This window comes from Geotrypetes seraphini, chromosome 6, assembly GCF_902459505.1.
Source record: "Geotrypetes seraphini chromosome 6, aGeoSer1.1, whole genome shotgun sequence".
Taxonomy (NCBI): domain Eukaryota; kingdom Metazoa; phylum Chordata; class Amphibia; order Gymnophiona; family Dermophiidae; genus Geotrypetes; species Geotrypetes seraphini.
In genome coordinates, this window is record NC_047089.1 from 60170687 (window position 1) to 60195851 (window position 25165).

The following is a 25165-nucleotide window of genomic DNA, read 5'->3' on the forward strand; positions in this document are numbered from 1 at the left end:
CACAACTGTGAAGAATGGCAGTAAACAAGAAAGGGACAAGTCTATAACTGAATGTCTCAATTTAAGCACCCTAAGGGCACCAAGATTCCTTTAGAAAAAGGGGTCCTCTAGTCTAGCCCAGCCTGATTTTCAGGACTTCAACAATGAATATGAGGGGCCATTGAAAAGTTCTCAGCCCAACCAAGAAGAGAATGATGTGGAGTCATGAAACTTACAAGTTATTCCACATTTTTCTTGACACTTTTCAATGACATGAATGAAAAGCATGGACTGTAAGAGGGCCTAGGAGGGAAGAGCCCACAGAAATCAGTCTGTCCTTTCCAAAAGCCAATGTTCCTTCTCTTCTTCAGACCAAAATCTGCCCTCAGTCCAGTATTCAGGTGTCTTTCTTGGCCCAGTCAGATCACACATTCCTCCAGTCTAGATGACAAAAAACAGGCCAAGGGAACTCTCCGGTCCATGATAATTCAGACACCAATGCTTATTGTACTGGTGCCACTAAAAAGTCTTAAGGCATTCTGGTGTCCCATAAATCTGTCTTCTTCCCCTCTCCATACATCGTGATGAAGTGCAGATGTTCCTTGGTATGCCAGTGTCCATGGTGATAGTGAGGCTGAATGCAGATGCAGGAAGTAGGCATCCAGCAATCACAGATTGGTTCGGTTTAGTCAAAGATTGGTTCATAGGCCTTTTCTGCACAAAAGTGACACACCAAGGATATACACTACATCTCCTATTATGTTGTTGGTTCCTTAGGGTTCTAGCCATCAACTCTGGGGCCCTTTTATTAAGCCGCGCTTAAAGTGGCCAGGGCTATCTCCAGCATGGGTCTTTCCTGTTCGCTGAGGCAACTTTTAGTGCAGCAGTAAAATGGCCCCATGTTGCCTATTAATGACCACATGCTAATTTTCTCATTAGCGTGTGGCTATTAGCATGTGGGCACCTACTGACACCTATTTTCTAGGTAGTAAGGGTTCTCATACTAATCCCGTGCTAATTGGTTAGCACATAGTGATGTAGCTGTGCTAACCAATTAGTGCAGGACACGCCTACACTCCACCTCTAGAGCTAAAAAATAAGATTACTGTGGGACCAGTGGAGTAGTAAGGGGGGAGGGGATGGACTTCCTCAGGTAATCTATGGGGGCTGTAGCAAATCTAGCGCATCTCCTGACTTGCCACAGTTTAAATATAAAAGTAATCCGGTGTCAAAGGGGATTAAAGCTCACCTTGAAGGTTTCCACGGTTCGCAGGCAGTTGGGGCTGACTATCCTAATACAGGTCCTTCTAATCCTGGTCCCTGGCAGGATAGCTTTGTCTAGTCCAAAGGGATAGCTAATAAAAGTCAGCAGGAAAAACCAAACCTTCTATAAAGAAGCAGTATTATTTTCCTGACTGCAATCTGCAGCTTAGCCAAAGGGGGAGCCAGAGGGAGTTTTTGCCCATGCTGATTCCATGCAGGTATGGGCGGGGTTCCCAGCAATATAAGACAGAGCTTCAGGCAAGAGAAGAGGGAGGTGAATGGAAGCAGGCAAGGCAGAAAGAGACAGTAGTAGAACCCAGCCCTAATTGAAGCCTGATGTGGAGATGTTAGAGCTGGAAGAACCTGATCAGCTTACTCCACCAGAACTGCCAACCCATGAGGAATATATGGTGGTTTCTGATGAACTACCTTTTGAAGGTGAGCAGGTAGAAGCAATGGAAACCTGTTAAAAGGAACAGAATTGTTTTGGTATTTTTGAATTGCCTAAAGACTTTGAACATAAGGAGACTTCTTTTGAGAATAAGACTGTGCACAGGACAGAGGGAAATATTCTTAGTTGCTGACATCTGAGAACTGGAGAAATTATTTTTTTTTCTTTTTGGCTCTGGAGCTGTTTGGAATATTTTGCACAGAACTGTTTGTTAAATTTGCTGGCACAAGTATAAGAGAGAACTATAAGGCTGTGTGTGCAAGGAAGGACTGTTTAAACTGGGAGTTTTTGTTTTTCTCTTTTTTTTTCCTTTTTGAAGCCAATGTTGTACCCTTTGTTGGTTAACTGGCTGGAGGATTGCAAAGCTTAATTGTTGGTGAATGGGACATTCTGAAGGAACTGTTTAAGACTGTTTCTATTTCAGTCTTGCTTATTGCCCAATGTGCAGCGGTGACCAAAAAAGCAAACAGGATGCTAGGAATTATAAAAAAAAAAAAAGGGATGGTTAGCAAGACTAAGAATGTTATAATGCCCCTGTATCGCTCCATGGTGCGACCTCATCTGGAGTATTGCATTCAATTTTGGTCTCCTTATCTCAAGAAAGATATGGCGACACTGGAGAAGGTTCAAAGAAGAGCGACCAAGATGGTAAAGGGGATGGAACTTCTCTCATGAGGAAAGACTAAAATGGTTAGGACTCTTCAGCTTGGAAAAAAAAAGGCTGAGGGGAGACCTGATTGAAGCTTACAAAATCCTGAGTGGAGTAGAACGGGTACAAGTGGATCGATTTTTCACTCCATCAAAAATTACAAAGATTAGGCGACACTCGATGAAATTACAGGGAAATACTTTTAAAACCAATAGGAGGAAATATTTTTTCACTCAGAGAATAGTTAAGTTCTGGAATGCGTTGCGAAGAGGATGTGGTAAGAGCGGATAACGTAGCTGGTTTTAAGAAAGGTTCCTGGAGGAAAAGTTCAAAGTCTGTTATTGAGAAAGACATGGGGGAAGCCACTGCTTGCCCTGTATCAGTAGCATGGAATATTGCTGGTTTTTGGCCAGGTACTAGTGACCTGGGTTGGCCACCATGAGAATGGGCTACTGGGCTTGATGGACCATTGGTCTAACCTAGTAAGGTTATTCTTATGTTCTTTTCTCTTTTTTGCTTCCTTTGAGATAACCACACACCTAGAAATTGCTGCACTGAGGAGCAGGGTGCGGCACAGCTGCAGGACAGAAACTGCAGAGGCCATCTTAAACCCTACTGCTGCTGCTGTGTTTCATTGCCACTTAAGAGTGTGTGTTTCATTTTACTTCATTGCCTGTATGTGATTCTGCACATGTTTTATTTTGTGGTGCTGTTTTTGTGCCTAACGTCTTAATGAAACCAAGCCATCTGCCTCTGACCCTTGTGTGTCTGGGGTGACCTTAAAGTGGTGTGGCTTCCATACTGGGCCAGCACCCCCCGTAGGGCTTCCACCATTTTGGAAGCGTGCCTAACTTTAGTAGTGCCACCTAGTGGAGGGACACTGTATTGCTTTTAGCGGGCCCTGGAGGTGACAGGGCGCTGGTACTTCTCTGACCCCCCCACATGCTATGGTCATGCCCTCCCTTCCCCCCCCCCGGTACCTCTTTAAATCTGCTCATGCCAGCCTGGCTCCCCTCTTAAATCACTTCTGGGTCACAGGACTAGGAATTGACGTCAGAGGTAAAGCCAACGCTGGCAGCAGGCTAGAGATGCTGCTCACACTGGTGAAGATTTAAAGAGGTATGGAGGAGGGAAGGGAGGGCGAGGAAGGGGTGGGGAGAGGGGGAGCTACCGCTCCGGGCTTCCTCCTACCCTCACTATGCCACTGAGAACACACCCTGTGGTAAGCACACATTAGTGCTTACTGCAACTTAGTAAAAGGGCTCTGTGTTTTTTGCAGAGTGCCTGACTATAGTTTTTAAATCTTTAAAATCTGGTATGTGATAGTGGACTCATTGCTATTTATAGCAGCACTTCATCCTCTCAAGTGCTCCTCTGGAGTGTGGCAAGAATATGCCAGCTTTTATTTCCAAAGCCTTCTGGAGTTCTGGAGTCTGTTTACAGAAAGGCGAGTGATACATTACTCTATTTAAGCACATAATCCATTTTAGTGGATGTACTACTGTTTTATCCCCTTCAAGCCAAACAGTGACAGCCGTCTTGATAAAATAAATGACCTGCCACGCTTCCGAATTCGAGTCACTACAGAACCCGCCTGCCAGTTACCATTCAGAGCAGTAGCCAAAGCAATTAATTTTGTCGAACAGTCTTGTGCAGTGATTAAAGCTGTGGAACTTGAGGGACCCAGGCTCGATTCTCTGGTCACAGTTGCTTCTCTGAGCTCGGACCAAATATAAGCTTTTTTGGGGGGTAGACAGAGCACAACCTTGCATGCCATAAGTTCTATGGTTGCTGCGCAATGTGCATTAATATTTTTAAAAATCATCATACCCTCCAATCTCCATTTACTTCTAGATTCTAGGTGTATAAAGCCATAACGATTTTCATAGCTTGATCCTCCATTTGCTTTAGAGAAATTTCTAGCATTTTATTCCTTTTTGGTTGGCGATTCCTAACTTAGAGCCCAGTGTTTTGTATCTGTAGTTGGAATTATTTTTTCTTCTGTGCTGATCTCATACTCATCCACATTAAATTTCATCTGTCATTAAGATGGGGAAGGGGAGGGAATGGGACTTGTATACTGCATTTTTGTGGTTAAACATTCAGGCCTAGATTCTCAAAACTTAATGTTGCCTTTAATGCAGTCGCTAAGCCTGCACCAGCCGGTTTAGCATGCATGTATTTTAGTGGCGGATTCTCAAAACGGCTTGCCGCAGTCTTTTTCCAAGCTTCCTAGTAGAGAATGACACGGTGACTATTACCCCGGGTACGGGGACAAGGCCATTCATGCCATGTGGAGCGTTGAATGGCCTTGTCGCCATCATAGGTGCAGCAGCAGCAGCCCCCCCCCCTATTGCCGGTCCAACAGCCCCCCACCCTTGCACCCTCCCTCCCTCCTGATGACAGATGGCCCCCCAAAAAAACAAAACCTGCGAGTGCGACTCCTGGGTCAGCCACTTCGCGGTTCCTAGGATGGGTGTACCAGCCTGTTGGAACAGAAACTTCCTGCATGCAGGGCTGCTTGGACTGGACCCTTCTTGCCGCCCAGTCCCTCCTTTCAATGTAACTTCCAGCCAGAGGTGCTTCTTTAGCTTCCAGCTGAGTTAGGGCTCTCTCTGAACAGGGGGTAGTTGCCCTAGTTGCACTCCCCTAACACTTTTCCTGCCATGTGCGACTGAAGTATTCTGTTAGCTTGATTTTTCTATGTAGCATTCTGTAGTAATTTGGTTTGTTCAGTTTCCACAATAGTGAGGGGATATTTGTGAAAGGGAGGGGAGACAGGGGTTTTGTTGATCCTTGCTCTGTATTATTGTTTCTTTTTATACTTTAATAAAATAAGTTCTGTTTTGCACCCTGCTGCCTGCTGCTCTACCTTACTTTTAATTGCTATTTCAATCATTGTTTAAGTTTCAATTTTACCTTTAACTTTGTTTAATTTAAATTTTAGCCTTTGTTTTACCTATTACCTATTACATTCAGCCTCCTTCTTTCCCAAAGGGATTGCCACCGCTGTGCGGTGGCGCCGACGACTCCGCCCACTCCCCACCACCGGCTTCCTTCTTTCCCAAAGGGATTGCTGCCGCGTAGCGGCGGCGCCGTCGACTCCGCCCACTCCCCACCACCGGTAGCGTTGACTATAAACTCTCCTGCTTTGCGGCGCACGCATAAACCATAAACTTGACACTATAACTGACTGGTTATATACTAACAAACTTTCTCTCAACATTGATAAATCTTCTGCTTTACTACTCCCAATCAAAAATAGTGAATCTTTACCAGGTAAAATTTCTATCAAATCCACTCCAATACAAATGGAAACAAAAATAAAACTATTAGGAGTCATAATCGATAAATATCTCACCTTTCATGACCAAATCAGTTCAGTCGTACGAATCTGCTTTTTCAAACTTCGTCTAATCCGTTCATTAACCTCAATCTTAGGAATAGAAGCAATTACAATTCTAGTTCACTCCCTCATTATCTCTCATTTAGATTACTGTAATTCTCTTTATAATGGCCTCCCACAAAAAGAAACCCGTCGTTTACAATTAATACAAAATACGGCAATAAAATTCATTTATAAAATAGGCAAATATGATCACGTCACCCCGCTACTGAAAGAGGCACACTGGTTGCCTATTACACATCGCATAACCTATAAAATCATTCTGCTTACTTTCAAAATAAACCTCTCACACCAGCCTTTATATCTTTATAAGAAACTCATCCCCCATTATTCTCCACGTACTCTGAGGTCAACAGATCAAAAACTTTTACAAATTCCTTCAATCAAAGAATTCTATTATACCCGGAAAACAAACTTTACAGTTGTCGCCCCAACGCTATGGAATGCTTTACCACAACAACTTAGAGAAGAACAACATCTAGATAATTTCAAGACCAATTTGAAGACATTTTTATTTCGAGATGCCTTTGTCTGTTCTTAGTTCCACCTTTTTCTTCTTCCCTTTTTTTTTTTTCTAAATTCTTTCTTTTTCTTCCCCTAATCTTTCGATCTCTTCCTACCTTTTTCCTCTCTATTTCACCCTTTTCCTTATCTTTTCTCTTCTTCATCTGATAGGTTCCAACTTATTTAACCAACCGCTTTAATAAAAGCGATCCTACCCAATATGTTTTTCCCTATCCCCACTATTTCCCTCTCTTCTCCAAAATATGTAACTTTCCCCCCCCTTTCCCTCATATCCTCACTTTCATGTTAGTCAAGTTATGTCTTTAATGTTCACCCACTACATTTTATATTTTAAATTTTTTCTTTTTCTTTTTTCCTCTGTATAAATTTTATTGTAAACCGGCCAGATACTTGGTGATGGTCGGTATATTAAAAAGTTAATAAACTTGAAACTTGAAACTATAAAATCATAACTATTCAAGGATTGTGCGGATGGGATCAGACGACGAAGGATGGGGACCGAGCTCATGGGGATGTCATTCTCTACCCCCTAGCAGTCTCCGACTCTGCCATGCAAATGTATTATGATGAGGTCATTAATATTTAAATGAGTACTCCGAGCGATTCTCTATTATTGCCGGGTGATTCCCTAACCTCGCGGTCCTACATTAGCTAGCAAAATTTTCCGGCAGGTCTGAGCTGTCCTAACTTTACTTTCTGGTCAGTGTCTTGAGTGCTGATTGGCCCAAGCATTGACAGGAAAGTAAGGCTTGACAGGCCAGACATGCTAGAAAACGTTGACTAAATGAGCGCACCTAAGTCAACCCACACCCAAACTCTGCCTCTAACCATGCCTGCTTTCTGGTAGATGCCTCAGAGTAGACACCTACCGAGTTAGGTGCCTACCAGCTCATTAATTTTTTTAATTGTTTAAAATTGCTTTTTAATGGCATTTTGCAATTAACAGTGCTGATTAAGCCTAACTGAATAATTAAGTCAGGCATCTAGATCGGCTAGGTACACCCATATAGGCTCCTAACTTCAGGTGCCATTTATAGAATCTGGACCTGAATGCTAAGATGCCCATAGATATAATATGGGCTTATTAGTATTTAATGTATATATTTCTATAGATTTACACCCCCTTTGTACCAGCTGAAAAAAATATCTTACTCATTGGCCTTCTGTCTCACTCTTTGAGATCGTAAATCTCACTCTTTGGGATAGTCCATTCTTGGCATTTCCGTTCATAGGACTATCTTCTGTTATTGCTCTCTAAGATTCTAAGCTTCTAACACATCCAGAAGATCATAAAATGAGTTAAGCTCCCAACCCTACTCTGCTTCTTACTGTTTGCCCATGCAACATTACATGCATCTGTTCTCTTCTTGGTATTCATAAAAGTGTGAATACTTGTATCTATTTTAGGCCCAAATCATAGCAAGTCACATAGGTACAGACAATATCTAAGCTAATCTTCAGCTTCTCCTGAGTCTCATGAGAACTTCATCATACATTTGGGTTTGGATTTCATTGGTATCAATTTGTCCAACCTCAACGAACACTGGGATCATCAGATCACAATTTTCCATAATCTAATGGGACAATGATGATCAGATATGACATGCCAAATAAAAATGAACATCAACAGGCTCTATTAAGCATAAAAATTATATTTACTACTACTACTATTATTTTTTCTATACTGCTACCAGACGTATGCAGCACTGTACAGAATCACATAGAAGACAGTCCCTGCTCGAAAGAGCTTACAATCTAAACAGCCAAGACAGACAAACAGGGTGTCATGGATACAGTTAAGGGGAACGGTTAATCAGCGGGCTGGGTTGGAGGGCAGAGGAATAGGGTTAAGGATTGAAAAGCTATATCAAAAAGGTGGGTTTTCAGTCTGCTTTTAAACAAGGGAAAGGAAGGGGCTTGACAGACAAATTTGGGTAATTCCAGGCATAGGGGGCAGCTAGATGAAAGGAACGAAGTCTGGAATTGGCAGTAGAGGGGAAGGGTACAGCTAAGAGCAGCTTATCTGAAGAAGGGAGTTCTCTGGGAGGTGTATAAGGAGAGAGAAGAGAGGAGAGATATTGAGGGGCAGAAGAACGAATACACTTGTAGGTCAGCAATAGGAGATTGAACTGCTTGCGAAGGTGGATAGGGAGCCAGTGAAGTGATTTAAGGAGACATGAGTGTAGCGAGGTTGGTAGAAGATGAGTCATGCAGCAGAGTTTTGCACAGATTGCAGGGGGGAGAGGCGGCACTGCAGGAGACCAGTTAGAAGTGGATTGCAGTAATCTAAGCGTGAGGTTACAAGAGTGTGGACAAGGATCAGGGTAGCATGCTCAGAGAGGAAGGGGTGAATTTTGGTGATGTTGTAGAGAAAGAAGTGACAGAAAATGAGAGGTCATAATCGAAGATGACTCCAAGGTTGTGAGCAGAGGAGACTGGAACGATGCCAGTATTATTTACTGAGATGGAGAATGGAGGAGAAGGAACAGAGGGTTTAGGAGGAAAAAAGAGCTTTATTATTCAGAAAGAATGTGCAAATCCTGCATTAAAAAAAAGGTTTTCATAGTGATTGCTTTCACAAGAGCACAAAGTCAGTGCTCTGACTAACCCTCCCCCTAAATGTTACACTGCACAACAATTTTTTGGTTAAGTCTTGATTCCTGAAAAGTTTTTGGTGATTATGACAGGTACCAACTTGGTATGCTCAAATATGGTTTTGGTTTTACTGCATCACGTAAGAACTATGAGAAATAGACATTTTTATGTTTACTGACAATAAAATATATAGTCAAGTTTACGTTTCGCACAAGCGACTAAATGAAACAGAATTAAAAGTGTTTTGCTCCCGAGTTTCTTTTATATTCAGTGTCTGGTGCATCACGTTGTAGCATCCAACAATAGTCGGCAAGCATTGACGGATTCCAATTGCCCTGGTATCGTTTCTCCATCGTAGCTATGTCTTGATGAAACCTTTCACCGTGCTCGTCACTCACAGCACCGAGATTTGCGGGGAAGAAGTCCAAGTGTGAATGGAGGAAATGAATCTTGAGTGACATATTGCACTTCATTCTCTTGTATGCTTTGAGAAGTTTGTCTACCAGCTGAATGTAGTTTGGGGCTCTGTAATTGCCCAGAAAATTGTCAACAACGTCTTTCAAGGCTTTCCAGCCAATTTTTTCCGGCCCAACTAACAGATCTTCAAATCGCTTGTCACTCATAACATGTCTGATCTGGGGGCCAACAAAAATACCCTCTTTGATCTTGGCATCAGTTATTCTTGGGAACATCTGTCTTAAATAACGAAAACCTTCCCCTTCCTTGTTCATTGCTTTCACAAAATTCTTCATGAGTCCCAGTTTAATGTGAAGAGGAGGCAAAAATATCTTTGTCGGGTCAACAAGCGATTCATGTGCTACATTTTTCTGTCCTGGAACTAACTTTTTACGGAGTGGCCAGTTCTTTCTAGAATAGTGCGACTCTCTGTCTCGGCTGTCCCATTCGCAGATGAAACAGCAGTACTTTGTATAGCCAAGCTGCAGTCCTAGTAACAGAGCAACGACTTTGAGGTCTCCACAGATATTCCAGTTATACCTGGTATACTGGACATACTTTAGTAACATTTCCATATTCTCATATGTTTCTTTCATATGTGCTGCATAGCCAACAGGTACTGAAGGATAAACGTTGCCATTGTGCAACAGAACAGCTTTCAGGCTTAACATTGACGAATCAATGAAAAGACGCCACTCTTCCGGGTTGTGATCACAACCAAAGACCGAGAACAATCCTTCAATGTCACAACAGAAACAGAGACTGTCGACTTGTGCAAAAAATTTGGTTATATCATGATGCCGGTCTCGAAACACAGAAATTTTCGTACCTGGTGATAGCAAACACCATTCCTGCAGTCTCGAACCTAGCAGCTCAGCTTTTGCTTTTGACAGACCCAAATCTCTGACCAAATCGTTCAATTCGGACTGTGTTATCAGATGTGGATCGCCTGATGAGGATGGTTCAAAATCCGGGTCAATGTCACTGTTAGAACCCTGCACTGCAGTTTCTTCATCTGGTTCGTCTAAGGTCCAATCCTCTGGTGGTTTCGGAACTGGAAGACTGTCATCATGTGGCATGGGTCTCATTGCTGAAGGCAGATTAGGATATTCAATTGACTTCTTGTTTTTGGCAGAGAAACCAGACACATTAGTCAAACAGAAATAACAGTCCGTCACATGGTCTTTCTGTTCTCGCCATATCATCGGAACAGCAAATGGCATCGTCTTTCGAGTACCTCTGAGCCAGGCTCTCAGACTAACAGCACATGTCGCACAGCAAATGTGAGGCGCCCATTGCTTGTCTTGATCACCTATTTTGCAGCCAAAATACAGATGATAGGCTTTCTTTACAAGGGCAGTCATCGAACGTCTCTGAGGCGTAAGTGTATATTCCCCACAGATATAGCAGAATGTGTCGCGGCTGTTACGACACCGACGAGACATATTGCCCGACACCAAAACGTCTATAGCATCAAGCTTACTTACTGTTATATTGCTACAGCTACTATACTACTATACTTTACTATACTGATACTATATACACACACGGACTATCTATATTAACCAAATGAGCAGGATCGGTGTATGGAAGCCACCATTATAGCATGGTGAGACAGCGCAAGCTCGTTCAGACCTGCCCAGACATGCCCAGGATGTCATCTTCCATAAAACAGCTTCCAACCTGGCTAGATTTTATGCATGGACATACCCAGGCGGCACAAACCGTTGTTGATAAGACACTTATGGGAGAAAAAATTGTTTGCATCCAAATATAAGAAAAAATCACGACAAAATTGAAGATTTCTCTGAAATGGTACGTGATGGGTAATTTTTGATGTAATATTCATGATCAGCACCCAAAATTCTATAAGAAACACCCAGCAGTGTTCAGGAAGCAAAAACTTTGTTGTGCAGTGACATTATTTTCAACCTGAATAGAGCTGTTTATTTTCTGCAGTTGGCATTACCTCACTGCAGACTGACAAAGCACCACCTCTGCTTGCGCCAGAAACCAACAACTCCAGCTACATGGGGAAACACTCATCAGATCCCTTCCTACCTTCACCCCCTACCAAGGAACAAGGATTCTGTGTACAGAATTTCCACTTCTCACCTTCTCAGAGTAGCAAAAACACTGTTCTGGACCAAAACGCTCTCCTTCCCTAAGGATAGCTTGTGCGATAGGTCTATTCAGAAAACCTAATCCCCTGAGAGAATTCACATGACAAAACCTGTTGACTAATAAGATTAGTCTAAAAACAAGAAAACTGTAACATCTTTTAAAGCCTTAGGGTTGAGTGAAAAGGGGTACAACTCAGTATATTCCAAATCCAGATGTTATTGGCTACTCATACGTAGATCTCAATAAGTCTCTGGGAAGGCAACCAAGAATGCTAATAGTGCCACAATCACATTTAGGGCCTTGTTCAGAAAAGACTTTTCACTCATTCTGGACATATGGAAACAATTTTTTTTTACTAAATAATACCATTCATTTCATACTAAGTGGCAAGAGCCTTGGGGTTATTTTTAAACTTATTCAGATGGGACGGGGACCCACGATTTAATGCAGGCTAAAATCTTAGGACTAGAATTATGAGCCTATATTAATATATTAACATAGTGTTCTTCAACCTTTTGACACCTATGGACCGGCGGAAATAAAATAATTATTTTGTGGACCGGCAGTTGAAGAACACTAGGCTAAGTCGTGGGCCAGACCCCACCCATCTCCACCCAATCTCCACCTCAGACCCCTCCCTCATAATAGTACTAATTGTAACACCATTTTTTCCATTCATTTTTCATATATGCACATAATATAATTGTATTAACACATAATGGTTAACCACAAAATTAAAATACACAAAGCACACTGTATGCTTTTTAACATTCATTCCTATCAACAAACAGATAACCCCATGCAAATGCAGGACCAAAAACTAAAAATACTAATATTCACAAACAAACCCTAAGATGCAAGACTTTGCAAGCAGTACAACCCCAGAGGAAAAGAAACAAATGCATTTCTTCCTGAACAAACAAATCAATCACTAAATAAAAAAAAATGAAAGCATTTTTCCTACTATTGTTGTCTGTCTCCCTCCATGTGCCTTGCCTTCTGGTCTGCCCCCCAGTGTTATCTTCGGGCCGGTCAACAGTGCGATCAACGCGGTGTCTTCGAGCCGGCTCCCTCTTCCTGAATGCTGCAGTGCACAAAGCTGTGGGCAACGGCTTCTCGCGCTGGAAGCCTTCCCTCTGACGTTGTGACGTCAAAGAGAAGGCTTCCAGTTCAGGCGCAGGACGCGGGTAGGAGCCTTTTCCCACGGCTTTGTGCACTGCAGCACTCAGGAAGCTGGCCCGAAGACACCACATTGATCGCACCGTGGACCGGTGGCTGAAGAACGCTGTCTTGGGCCCGATGGACATGCCGACCTTGTGGACCGGCAGAAAATTTCTGTGGACCGACACCGGTCCACGGACCGGTGGTTGAAGAACACTGTATTAACATGTATCACTGCACTTTTAATGTGTTATTAGTAAACAGGGCCTTCTGATAATACCCTACAGCCAATAATGAGTATTATAGTGCAATGACGCATGTTAATTTAACACGTATTGTAAATGTTGTTAGGTAGAAGGGATTCATTCATACCAAAACGGACAGAAAAAGACTGTAGACAAAATCATAAAACATAACGGAGAAAAATAAACCTCAATTGAGAGCAGCCGGGACTACACAAGTACCCTAAGCCGCTCTCATCATCATGGGTTTATAAAAAAACTCCGTACAATTATAGATAACTTTCATACATCAAAGTATTAGATTTTTTTCAAATTTTTTCAGTCTTTTATCGTTTTCTTCAATATTCTTAATATAATTCAAGATATCACTTATTAAATCTGTCCAAAACACAAAGGAGAATTCATTCCCAAACACCTACAATGTGGCAATCAGCTGCGTGACTTTTGAAAAACCGAAAAATCAAATATCACTCATCTGGCAATGTGAAACTTCATAGTCCCGACAGAAAAGGCTTTCTGTTTCGCCCGAAAACGGCTACTTCCATTTTGCTTCGTCCATTTTGTGAGGAGCCAGCTGTAATTTTGTCTTGTTAACCCTTTCAGGACCAAGGGACATATTTGTCCCATAACTTTAAAATCCTATAAATTTTGATTGGGATAGTCTACAGTTCTAAATTTGATATGTACGGATTCCATATGATACTGCCTTTATGTAAACAAACTGGTTCCGACATTCATTCATTAGCGTCGTTGCCAGATTGACGAGAAGATTCACTTGCCACACTGTCCATAAGCCAGAAGTGTGATTTTTTTTAAAAAAAATAATGATATTTCACAAAAAAAATCAATTTTTTAGCATCTGCAAGCCCTTTTTACCATAAAAATGTCGTCAAAATCACAAAAATTGGCCTACGATCCTTATGGTCCTGAAAGGGTTAAGAAGCGTGAAGTATTCCGAATTATATGGATCCCCTGAAGTAGCCGTTTTCGGGCGAAACAGAAAGCCTTTTCTGTCGGGACTATGAAGTTTCACATTGCCAGATGAGTGATATTTGATTTTTCGGTTTTTCAAAAGTCACGCAGCTTCACAAAGTTTACATGCTTAGAGCTGAGCTGATTGCCACATTGTAGGTGTTTGGGAATGTAATGTAATGTAATTTATTTCTTATATACCGCTACATCCGTTAGGTTCTAAGCGGTTTGAAGAAAATATACATTAAGATTATAAATGAGAAGTAAGAAGGTACTTAAAAAATTCCCTTACTATCCCGAAGGCTCACAATCTAACTAAAGTACCTGGAAATTAATAAAGAAGAGAAAATAAAGATGGTTGAAAAAAGAAAAATTCTATGTGAATTTATAGGATGGAAATTAAACTGACTGTGAAGAACTGTATGAAAAATACATATGGAATGCAGTTAGAGAGGGTAGGTTACAATCTATTTATGGTATTTGTTTAATTGGAAGGTGTTAAGGTGGGTAATTTGGGGGAAGGTTATCTGAAGGTAGGTGAATCTTCTGGAGGTAAAAGAGGAGGGGTTAAGATATTTGGATGAATTTTTTGAAAAGCAGGGTTTTGATTTCTTTTCTGAATGTTTTGAAGTTGTCTGATATTGTCATAAGATTGGAGATGAATTCTCCTTTGTGTTTTGGACAGATTTAATAAGTGATATCTTGAATTATATTAAGAATATTGAAGAAAATGATAAAAGACTGAAAAAATTTGAAAAAAATCTAATACTTTGATGTATGAAAGTTATCTATAATTGTATGGAGTTTTTTTATAAACCCGTGATGATGAGAGCGGCTTAGGGTACTTGTGTAGTCCCGGCTGCTCTCAATTGAGGTTTATTTTTCTCCGTTATGTTTTATGATTTTGTCTACAGTCTTTTTCTGTCCGTTTTGGTATGAATGAATCCCTTCTACCTAACAACATTTACAATACGTGTTGAATCGACGTTTTTTGTGACTAAATACGATTGTACCTTTTGATATATTTAGGCATGTTAATTTAACACAGGTTAGAAAATGCAGCCCTTAGTGCATTCAAAGCAGATCAATTGGAAAGTACAGTGTTATTCATGGTTATTATTTACCATGTTTTTGGGTCTATTTATCAAATTACGTAGTGTATTAATGCACATACTTAGGGCTGGATTCTCAAAACTTACTGTGCCTTTAACAATGGTCATTAAACTGGTTAAAGCTAGTGTACCCTGAGTTTACCGTACCAGTATTTCAATGATATTTGGTGATTTGAGGTAAAGTGCTACACTTCAGTTCACGTCTGCTCCCATGCTGCTTTATACCAGTCTGAGCTGGTCTAAGATTAGCAATAGCACAACAAGAAAAGAAAGCTAGATTTTAAAGGTTTTTTTTTCATTGGGAGCAATTTATTATGCAGTAGTAGGTAGGCGCTTTGTATGCCCATTGCACTACCCTTCGACACTATATTTTACACTGATTTTCTTCCTAAATTGCAAGTAAAACTAGCACAGGATAAACAAGTATGAACCACTGTATTAACAGCACAACTTACTGCTTTACAGGGCTCCCTTTCTCTCAAACTCTGCCCTCCATGAAAGCTTTTGCTTTTCCTTTGTTAGGCCCGATCTGTTTATTTTGTGTTACCCTTATCTCTTGATGGCTGCCCAATGATATGGTAAAACAAAGCACTGCTCTGACCTCTAGTGGTGACCTAGAACCGTACGTTATATTTGTTACAAGTGAAACTGGCTCATTTAGTTGTGTTTATAGGTTTATACAAATGTATTTTCTGCATTTTGGTGGTCTCTACATATCATATCTGTCTAAACTTCCAAAGTTCTCAGGTTGTTCTCTCTATTATATAACAGGCCGATATTCACCCAGTGGAGGTCAGTGGTTTTTTAAAAACACTATTGCCAGCTAAATTAGCCTTGCACATTCAGTGCAGGGCCATTTGCAGACACTGGCACTGAATATCCACAGCTAATTTTTGCTATCCTGGTTTTCCATAGCTTACCCAGACAATATTCAGCTGTGGCCCATATAAGACAGTTTTGCGGGCCCTAGCTGAGTATCAGCCAGGACCTGAATAACTTTAAAAAATCTTCCTTAACTCCCTTGTCCCCCCCAAAAACCCCCCCAGCTCCTCTACTTCTTTCTCCCTTCCTCAGATCATGACCTAAAGTATAGGGTTACCAGACGTCCAGATTTCCCCGAACAAATCCTCCTTTTGAGGACATGTCCGGGGGACCAGACAGCTTTTCAAAACCAAGCACTTTGTCCGGATTTTGAAAAGCCTCCTCAAATCGCGTTGGGCAGGGAGGAAGTCCACACATGCGTGGATGTCACAGCGCATTATGTCATCACGTGGCATCTGCGCATGTGCAGACTTCCTCCCTGTCCGTCAAGAGCAGGCAGTGGGGGACGGGAGTAGGGCTTTACAGGGCGGGGATGGGCAGAACTGGGTGAGCCTGAGGGCGGGTCTAGGGTGTCCTGATTTTCCAATTGGAAAATCTGGCAACCCTACTTAAGTACCTCCTTCCCACCTGCCCTTCAGTGACTTTCTACCTCCTTCTTGGTAGCCCCCCTAGGCCTACCTTCAATCCCTGGTGGTCTAGTGGGGGCGATGAGGATAGGACGGAACCCCCTCACTCTTACACCTAGTGGTGGCTTCCTCAATATGGTCGCCGCGAGACAGTGGTTCTCAACCCAGTATTCAGGACACACCCAGACCGTCAAGTTTTCAGCAGATCCACAAAATCTATGCGTAAGATAAATTTGCCTGCACTATCTTAATTCTGAGCAAATCTATCTCATGCATATTCATTGTGGGTTGCCTGAAAACCTGACGGGTTAGGTGTGTCTTAAGAACTGAATTGAGATTAAGAACCCCTGCTCTAGGGTGACGTGGAACACTTAAGACTTTCATTGTAATTAAGGCACAGCGGAGGCAGTGTGAAGTGTTGAGTCCTGCTCTCTAAAACAAAACAAAACAAAACAAAACTGTTAATATTATAGGAATGAAGGAGAGAATACAATACCTGTAAAAGGATTTTATTGCCATCATGGTCTTCAGTCTGCCACCTACCCTCACTAATTGGGCTGCTAGGATTAGGCAGGAGAGGAATGAGCTGCCCAAAATCCTTGATTCGGAATTCCAAAACTGCAGATTCCATAGGAGACACACTCTGGCCCCTTTGGAGCCTCTTAAGAGAGAACTGAATATCCACATCCATGTTTGAGTACACAGGAAATATACAGAAATCGATTTTCTTCTGCCACCCTGCTCTTTTCAGAATCAGGCTGTACAACTTAATCATGTCAGGAAAGTTTTCATAATGGCAATATATGGTGAACCGGACAATTTCTTTCCCATAATGCACCTGCCGAATAGCCCAGAGTGGAGTTCCAGTGGCTAGGGTGAAGAAGTCTTGATGACATGGCATGTAGGGAAGGAATCGCCCGTGCACACGCTCGGTGTGATGAAACTGCCAAGGTGACCGCAGGAAGGTTTCATGGAGCTGCAGAATCTGTTCTTCTCCATATTCCTCTTGCAGGAAGAGAATGATAGCAAGGGCAGGTTGGGATGCAGAACTCTTGCAAGTCTTTTTCTGCTTCCAAGATACTCGTCTTTCTGAAACACGGAAGAGCTGGAGATCAGGGTGGATCCATGCTAGCAGCTTGTCGATGGCCTCCTGAAGAATTTTAGATTCCCCTGGGTCTGTGATAATATGGATGCTGACAAGGAAAGGATCCTGCACATTTTCCACTGAAAGCTCACCTGATAAAATAAAAGAACAAGCACTCCGTTTTATTTTCAAAGGAGTCAAGCCCCCGATGCACAAAAGGTTTCCGTGCCAGTCAAGCTCGTTAAAGTGGTGTTATTGACATGGAAAGCTTCCTCCCAGTGTTCTAAAGGGTTCTCCATGGCTGCTACCGATTCTCATAGCAGCCACTGAGAACCCTATGCAAATGCATTGCAAAGAGCTCATTAGCATTCTAATGAGCTCTCCTTGCAATACACAAAAGGGACATCTCCTTCCCATTTACAATTGTAAACTACCAGCAGCTCTGGAGCCGCAGGTAGCTGTAGTGGAGCCAAGATTTCAATGGCCACAGCTGTTGTGCATGTGTTACACACGCACAACAGCTGCACCAATTGAAATAAAATAAAAATTAATTAATTTTAAAAAAAGCAGGGAACCCTGTTCCCTCTCCTGCTGAGCTCCTCCACTGGGCCAGGACACCCCTCCCCCCACTAGGAGATGGTAGAGCGGCAGCTGCTTGCTTACCCCTGATAGCTCCTAAGTTCCAGCTGATCAGGGCTTCCTCTGCTGGCTCCAGTGTAGGAGCCGGCAGGGGAAGCCCCGATTAGTTGGGGGCTCCAGAGCCAGCAGGGAAAGTCTCCCACCAAAAGAAATCCCTGGTAGTCTAGTGGGCTGAGCCGGCTGGGCTGGTCCCCCTCAAGGACCCGGGCCCAGCCCCCACAGCTCAAGGACCCGACCCTCCCTCCCACCCAACTGTAACACCCCCTTCCCGATCCCTATCCAACCCCCTACCTTATATAGAAGAATGGCAGAAGGGATCTCCACTTCCTCCTGCCTCAAGGCTCACCTCTTCACCATCCTCAACTGCCCAGCTAGGTTAATCCAAAGATTCACCCCCAGCTACTAAAAAGCCCTTTTTTCTAGTATCAACATATTTCTACCCATTGCGAAGCATCCAATGACAGATGCATCGCCATTTCTGATCTTAATGAGTGACAGGGATGATACCATGTCATATTTTATGACAGATACTAAGGTTCCATTATGAATGGCTTGAAAGATCAACACCAATGCCATTAATAGAACACCAATGCAATTATTGCAAAAGGGTGGGGTGGGGCGGGGAGGGGTGGGTTAACAGATTCAAACCTACCACGTCCACAAATAAGCCATGAAGCAGCATTTTGTATCACCTGCAATGCTCTACACGTTGAGGATGTCATCCCCAGGCAGTGACATGAGATGGTGGTACCCCTCCCCCACCTCCCACCACCATGAGATGGTGGTACCCCTCCCCCACCTCTTTCCTTCCCACCCACCCACCCCTGTGCCATGCACCCCCTTCCCTTCCCCCGTACCTTTTTGATTTTCTAGGCGAGAGCAACAGCGGGAACTTGCTGCCCGCATCTTGTCAGGGGCATGGGGCCTGGAAGTGACATTGGAGAGAGGCAACCCCGGCCTCGGGGGCAAGTTTGTAATGCTGCTTGCGCAGGAAAAATTAAAGAGGTACAAGAGAAGGGAAGGGGCGCATGCACGTGGCGGGGGGGGGGGCGGGTTGGAAAGGAGGGACAGAGAGGACAGGTGCCTGTGCCCTTGACAAATACCGTGCCCATGGCGGACTGCTCCCCCTGCACCCCCTTTACTACACCAGTGCCCCCAGGTATACAGTAGAGCATTGCAATAATCCAACCACTGTAAAAATATAATTTGAACCACAATTCGAAAATCATATTTTGTTAACATCAGTTTCAATTTACTTACAAGCTGCATTTGAAAAAATGATGACTTAACTTACAGACAAAACCTGATCTCTTATGGATAAAGTTGAATGTAACCAAACATTCTTAGGTTAACATGCTGCGCGGTAACAGCCCCGAAGCCCATAGAGATTTAAAGGGCTTTGGGGCTGTTGCCGTGTGGCTTTGTAAAATAGGCCCTAAATCAATTTAACTTGCACTAAGGCAGTGGTGTCAAACTCGCAGCCCGGGGGCCACATGCGGCCCGCCAGGTACTATTTTGAGGCCCTCAGTATGTTTCCAATAATCACAAAAGTAAAATAAAACAGTTTCTTGATCATGTGTCTCTTTAGCTATAAATTACTAAATTACAATACAGTATTATTATTAAGAATTAGCCAAAAGGAAAGATTTATAAACTATAAAGAGTTTTACCTCATGCAAAATTGTCATTTCTTTAATAAGACATTAACTATTTTTTCTGAGGCCCTCCAAGTACCTACAAATCCAAAATGAGGCCCTGCAAAGGGTTTGAGTTTGAGACCACTGCACTAAAGGCCCCTGTTACAAAGCCACAGTAGCGATGCTGCTGTGGTAAATGCACCAAAGCCCATAGGAATTGAATAAGCTTTGGTGCATTTATGGCGGCAATATCGCTACTGCGGCTTTGTAAAAGGGGCCCTCAATTTTTTAAGGTGCATTAACCAATTGAATGCAGGCTAATGAATGCACATTCATTCTAGCCGTGGCCTTTAACCTTTCTGCAAACTCAGCATGAATGTGTAGCTACCGCTTTGGGAGACTAGTTCTTGAGCCTTAGTACGTCCGATTAGTACATATTTATTTGTTTTCCTTGCTCAGAAAACCTCTTCTGATTAATAGGGGAGAAAAAGCTGGATCAATAGTTACCAATGAATTAAGTTAGTCCAATCAAACTGTGTTACCTTTATCATAAATGCTGACCTTTTTCTCATTCTTCCAAAGGGACACTGCTTCCCTTCCTAGCCATTGAAAATGAAGCAAATTAAATAAGGTTATCAGCTCAGTTTCTTAAAAAAAAAAAAAAAATGGAAGTCAATGCCTGCCAGCCTTGGCTGCATGTTTTCCCTTGGTCACAATAAAGCTGCCACATCTTATTTTGGCATCCATGCAAATTAAAGGGTCAGAATTTGTAAGGGGATGCTCAACATTAAAATGTAAAGAGCCAGTTTGTAAGCTGTTTATTCTGCATTTAGACAGAAATTCATCTAGCCGGGACCTCCTTGGCCTCCTATCTTGGACTATGATCCCTGGCAGGGGAGGCTGAAAGATCCAAGTCTTTCTTTAGAAGAAAAGGCCTTGTGAGAACATATGATAAAATTAGTATGCCAAAGCTCTCTGAATGTGCCATCAGTGCAAGATGGTAAAACAAACAGCCTCAGAGGACCACCAGCGCTCTGCACAAAGCCATCATTAGCAGCGAAGGTTATGTGTACACCAGAGAAAATCTTCTTTTGTTGGGATAGGCGAAACCAAGAGCCAAGCCAAAACGGGGAACAGTGTGACTAATTGCTGCTGAAAGTGCCTCAGGACCCACTTTACAGAAAGAGAGACCCTTCTACCCTCACCCTGCTTTCCACCTTCCCTACCTGCTAAAATCAGGCTATTCAGACCTTTCAAACAGCCAGCCTTTCACCGAGGTGAGAAATACAGCAGAATGATGAAGCCACAGCTTTAAAAGGCCTCCCTGAGGACCAATTACATGGCGTGTTTCTAATAAGGCTTTCAAATCAGGCTGCACTCGTCAAAGAACTAAATAAAATACTGTCACGTACACTGGCAGGATTCAAGCACCTCCCTAGCAAAGAGTCTGAAGAGCACAGAGAACACTGAATTTGCATCAAGTCTTTAACGCTACTGGATCATCCAAAGCTTCGATCCATTCAACAGCCTGTTTTCTTACAACCAGAATTGTTGTTAAACGTACAGTATATATTCCATCCTGTGTTTATGCTCTATAACAGTGGTCTCAAACTTGCGGCCCGCCAGGTACTATTTTGAGGCCCTCGGTACTTCACAATCGTGTACAGACACAGGAAAGCACTTGTGTGAGGATACAGCAGTGAGGCGGGCATCGTTCCAGAACAATGGTAACATATCGAGGGCCTCAAAATAGTACCTGGCGGGCCATGAGTTTGAGACCACTGTATTATACTGTATCTCTCTTATTTGAGTTTTAGTGCTGTTAATAAATATATTTTTGAAACTATTTCATGGTGCGTTTCAATTTGCCGATTTTGAGTTTACATCATTCATTGTATTTACAGTGGTACCTTGGTTTACGAGCATAATTTGTTTCAGAAGCATGCTCGTAAACCAAATAACTCGTATATCAAAGCGAGTTTCCTCATAGAAAGTAAGGGAAACTCGCTTGATTCGTTCCCCCCCCCCCCCCCCCGAGGCCAGTGGCACTGCTCTACCCCCCCCCCCCCCCCCCGAGAATCGGCATTCGCCCCCCCCCCCGCGTGATCCGCCATCCCCCCTGCGTGATCTACCATCCCCACCGCGATCCGGAATCCCCCACCTCCCGCCGCAATCCGACATCCTCCCCGTACCCATCACCCACCCGAACACATCACTTACCCACCATCTGGCACCCAGCACCGGCACCAACGCACAGGATATTGCCGGTGCCCGAAGTTCTGTTGTCCTTTTTGCTGGGCCTTGAGCATCTGCGCATGCTCAAGGCCTTAGTTCCTGCTCTCTCCGAGATTCTCGGAGATCTTGAGAATCTTGGAGAAAGCAGGAACTAAGGCCTTGAGCATGCGCAGATGCTCAAGGCCCAGCAAAAAGGATGACAGATCTTCGGGCACCGGCATGTCCTGTGCGTTGGTGCCGGTGCCGGGTCCCAGATGGGGGGTAAGTGATGTGTTCGGGTGGGTGATGGGTACAGGGAGGATGTCGGATCGCGGCAGGGGGGTGCCGGATTGCGCGGGGGGGGGGAGGCGCTCGTACATCGAGGCACGCTCGGTTTCCGAGGCGCCGATTTTGCGGATGTTTTGCTCGTCTTGCAAAACACTCGCAAACCGGTGCACTCGTAAACCGAGGTACCACTGTATATTTGGTAAGTTTACTACTGTTATTCTGTTAACAAAATTGTTAGCTTTACGTTGAATTGTACTTGCTGTACCCTACTTTGGGTGAATCTCTTCATAAAGGTAGTTAAAAAATCCAAATAAATAAATAAAGCCTCTTCAGACCCCAGCGTTCCCTCTAATTATTGTCCCATTTCCAATCTGCCGGTTTATTGCTCAAGTGATCAGAAATACATTATTTGTTCAGCTTCAGTCCCACCTAGAATCTATACTCACTTTTCATCCACGTTAATCTGGCTTCAGAATGGGGTATAGAAATGAAACCATCCTGACAGCCTCATCCAGTGAAGTCTGTGCTAAGCTTGATGATGGCTTTATTGCTCTCACCGTTTTATTACATCTTTCAGTCACTTTTGATGTGATTGATCTTTTTTCTTTTTCTATTTAGACTCTCAGTTGTGGGCAATCTACAAATGGTTCTGTTCCTGTCTCCACAGCAGGTCATTTAAAGTACAATAGTCTCTTCGAATTAATCCCTAGAATCAGATTTCTGTCCATTCCCCTATGGTGTTCCACGGAGTTCAGTCCTTTCCCCTAGCTTTTTCAACTTCCTTCTTACCCCGTTTTACTAAGGTGCGCTAAGCATTTTAGCGCACGTTAAGTGCGTGCCAACCTCTTTTTTAAAAAAAAATTCTTTATTCATTTTCAAACTTACAATAAGTGTGACATATGTTCAAACAAATTAACAATAAATACATCACTTAATAATCATCATTGGTACAAAACATAAACTCTTATCACCCCCCCTTCCCACCCTTTCCTACCATATAATCAAATATCTTATAGAATATTTAATAGTAAAATAACTCCCCCTCCCCCCCCTCACTATTGAACTTGTAACGCGTCCGTAGACTAACATGCATGTACACCTTACCCCCCGTCTACGAAACTGCGCTAGCGGTTTTTAGCACAGAGAGCCGCGCTGAATGGCCCGCGCTGCTTCCAATTCTTGAGTTCCTATGAGCTTTGGAAGCAGTGTGGGCCATTCAGCGCGGCTCCCCGCGCTAGAAACTGCTATTGCAGTTTTGTAGAAGGGGGGTTAGTAAAAGGAGCCCTTAGTCTTTTAGGTATATTGGTACAAGCATCAGGAATAAGCGACTATTACTATGCAGACGATATGTTCCTTATTCATTACACTACCTCTAATAACCCTGACATAGGCCTCCTTTGACACTGCCTAAAATCGGTTGCTAATTGGTTGGAACATCAGCTGTTTCTCAATCCAGAGAAAACAACAGCATGTTGGCTAACAGATCATATTATCCCTCCAACCATACCCCTCCTGCTTTTTGATGTTCCCATTTCTCTTGTTGATAAATTCAAGTAGGTGGGACTTTGGCTAGATTCCAAATGGACCTTTTTTCTGTCAAGTTTCTTCAGTTATTAAATCCAGTTTTTTTAGCACTTCATAAATTATGATTGGTTCGTAGTTATCGCAACTTTAGTTCCCTTCATACAGTTTCATGCATTTGTAGGCTCGCAATTTGACTATTGTAACAGTCTATTCCAGTATCGCAAAAGCCGAACTGAAGCGATTACAGACCCTGCAGAATACCGTAGTTAAGACTCTATGACATGCTCGTAGGCGTGATCATGTCTCTCCTCCACTGATTCCCCATTGAGTACCATGTAAAATTAAAAATCTTATCTGTAGCTTTTAAAGTTTATCGTACCTTATTTAGCCTCTTTGACCATCCCATATACTCTGTCACATTTTCTCTGCTCTCTAATGACCATGACCCAATCCATGAAGAGTATACACTGGGAATCCACCCGTAAGAGCACCTTCTACTTTACTGCCCCATTTCTTTGGAATTCCTTAACTAGTTATCTTAGATCTGAGACCTCTTTTTATCAATTTAAGATGAAGATCCAAGTTTATTTTTCCAAGTTTTATTTAAAAGGCATTCCTATTGATTCACAGATATTTGATGCAGTCTTCATCAAATCTCTGTGAATTACTAGGAACGTCTCTTTGGAAAGTTGTCTCTATGACTCCCTGACCCAACAATTGCAAAATGCGGTCCGTGTTCAGGTGTAGAAAAGTGCAAAAATGTAGGTACACTGTTAAACTGTATGTTTCATTGAATCCTTGAGTGAGCAGAAGGTGGTATAACTTCTACATGGCACATAGTTAACAACAACTTTGTGTTCTTGTTAATAATAAAAATGGTTGAACTAAACACAATGAGGTAGATATTAAAGTGATTTTACCAGGCAGGGGAGACTTTTGCCCAACTAAATCACACTCAGCTGCAGGGGTGTAGCTAGACATGCCAATGTAGGTAGACCTGAATCCAAAGTGGGTAGGCACACACTATTTTGCTCCCCCCTTGTGACTCCAAATTCAATCAATATGTGAGCGGGTGCAGATCCCCAAGTCCCGCCAGCTGAAGAGTTTCTGCTTCTGTGACCCAGAATGCAGCCAGTGGCACACTTTATAAGCTGCCGCTGAGCTGATCTTTGTCTCTCCTGCACATGCACAAAAAAACGAGCATGCACGGGAGGGTAGTAAGCCAATGCAGCAATGGCCTTTAGAGTGCCACTGGCAGCAACAACTACTGGAGCATTCTGGGCCACTGGAGCAGGACCTCTTCAGCTGGTGGGGCTGGGGATTACTGCCAGCCTTAACAAGGGGGTGGACCTGAGCCTAAAGTAGGTGGGCTCAGGCCCACTTGGGCCCATCCGTG

The 25165-nt window shown here is 43.0% G+C and overlaps 1 protein-coding gene across 6 annotated transcripts in view; it reads right to left on the reverse strand.

Annotated features, from left to right (window-relative positions):
• FAM124A (family with sequence similarity 124 member A) overlaps positions 1 to 25165 on the reverse strand; it is a 76092-nt gene that overhangs the window by 14072 nt on the left and 36855 nt on the right. For all 6 annotated transcript variants that reach the window (XM_033949881.1, XM_033949880.1, XM_033949882.1 and 3 more), the window contains one exon: positions 16880 to 17619. In XM_033949881.1, the coding sequence (XP_033805772.1) occupies positions 16880 to 17619 (740 nt within the window). The remainder of the gene's footprint in view (positions 1 to 16879; positions 17620 to 25165) is intronic.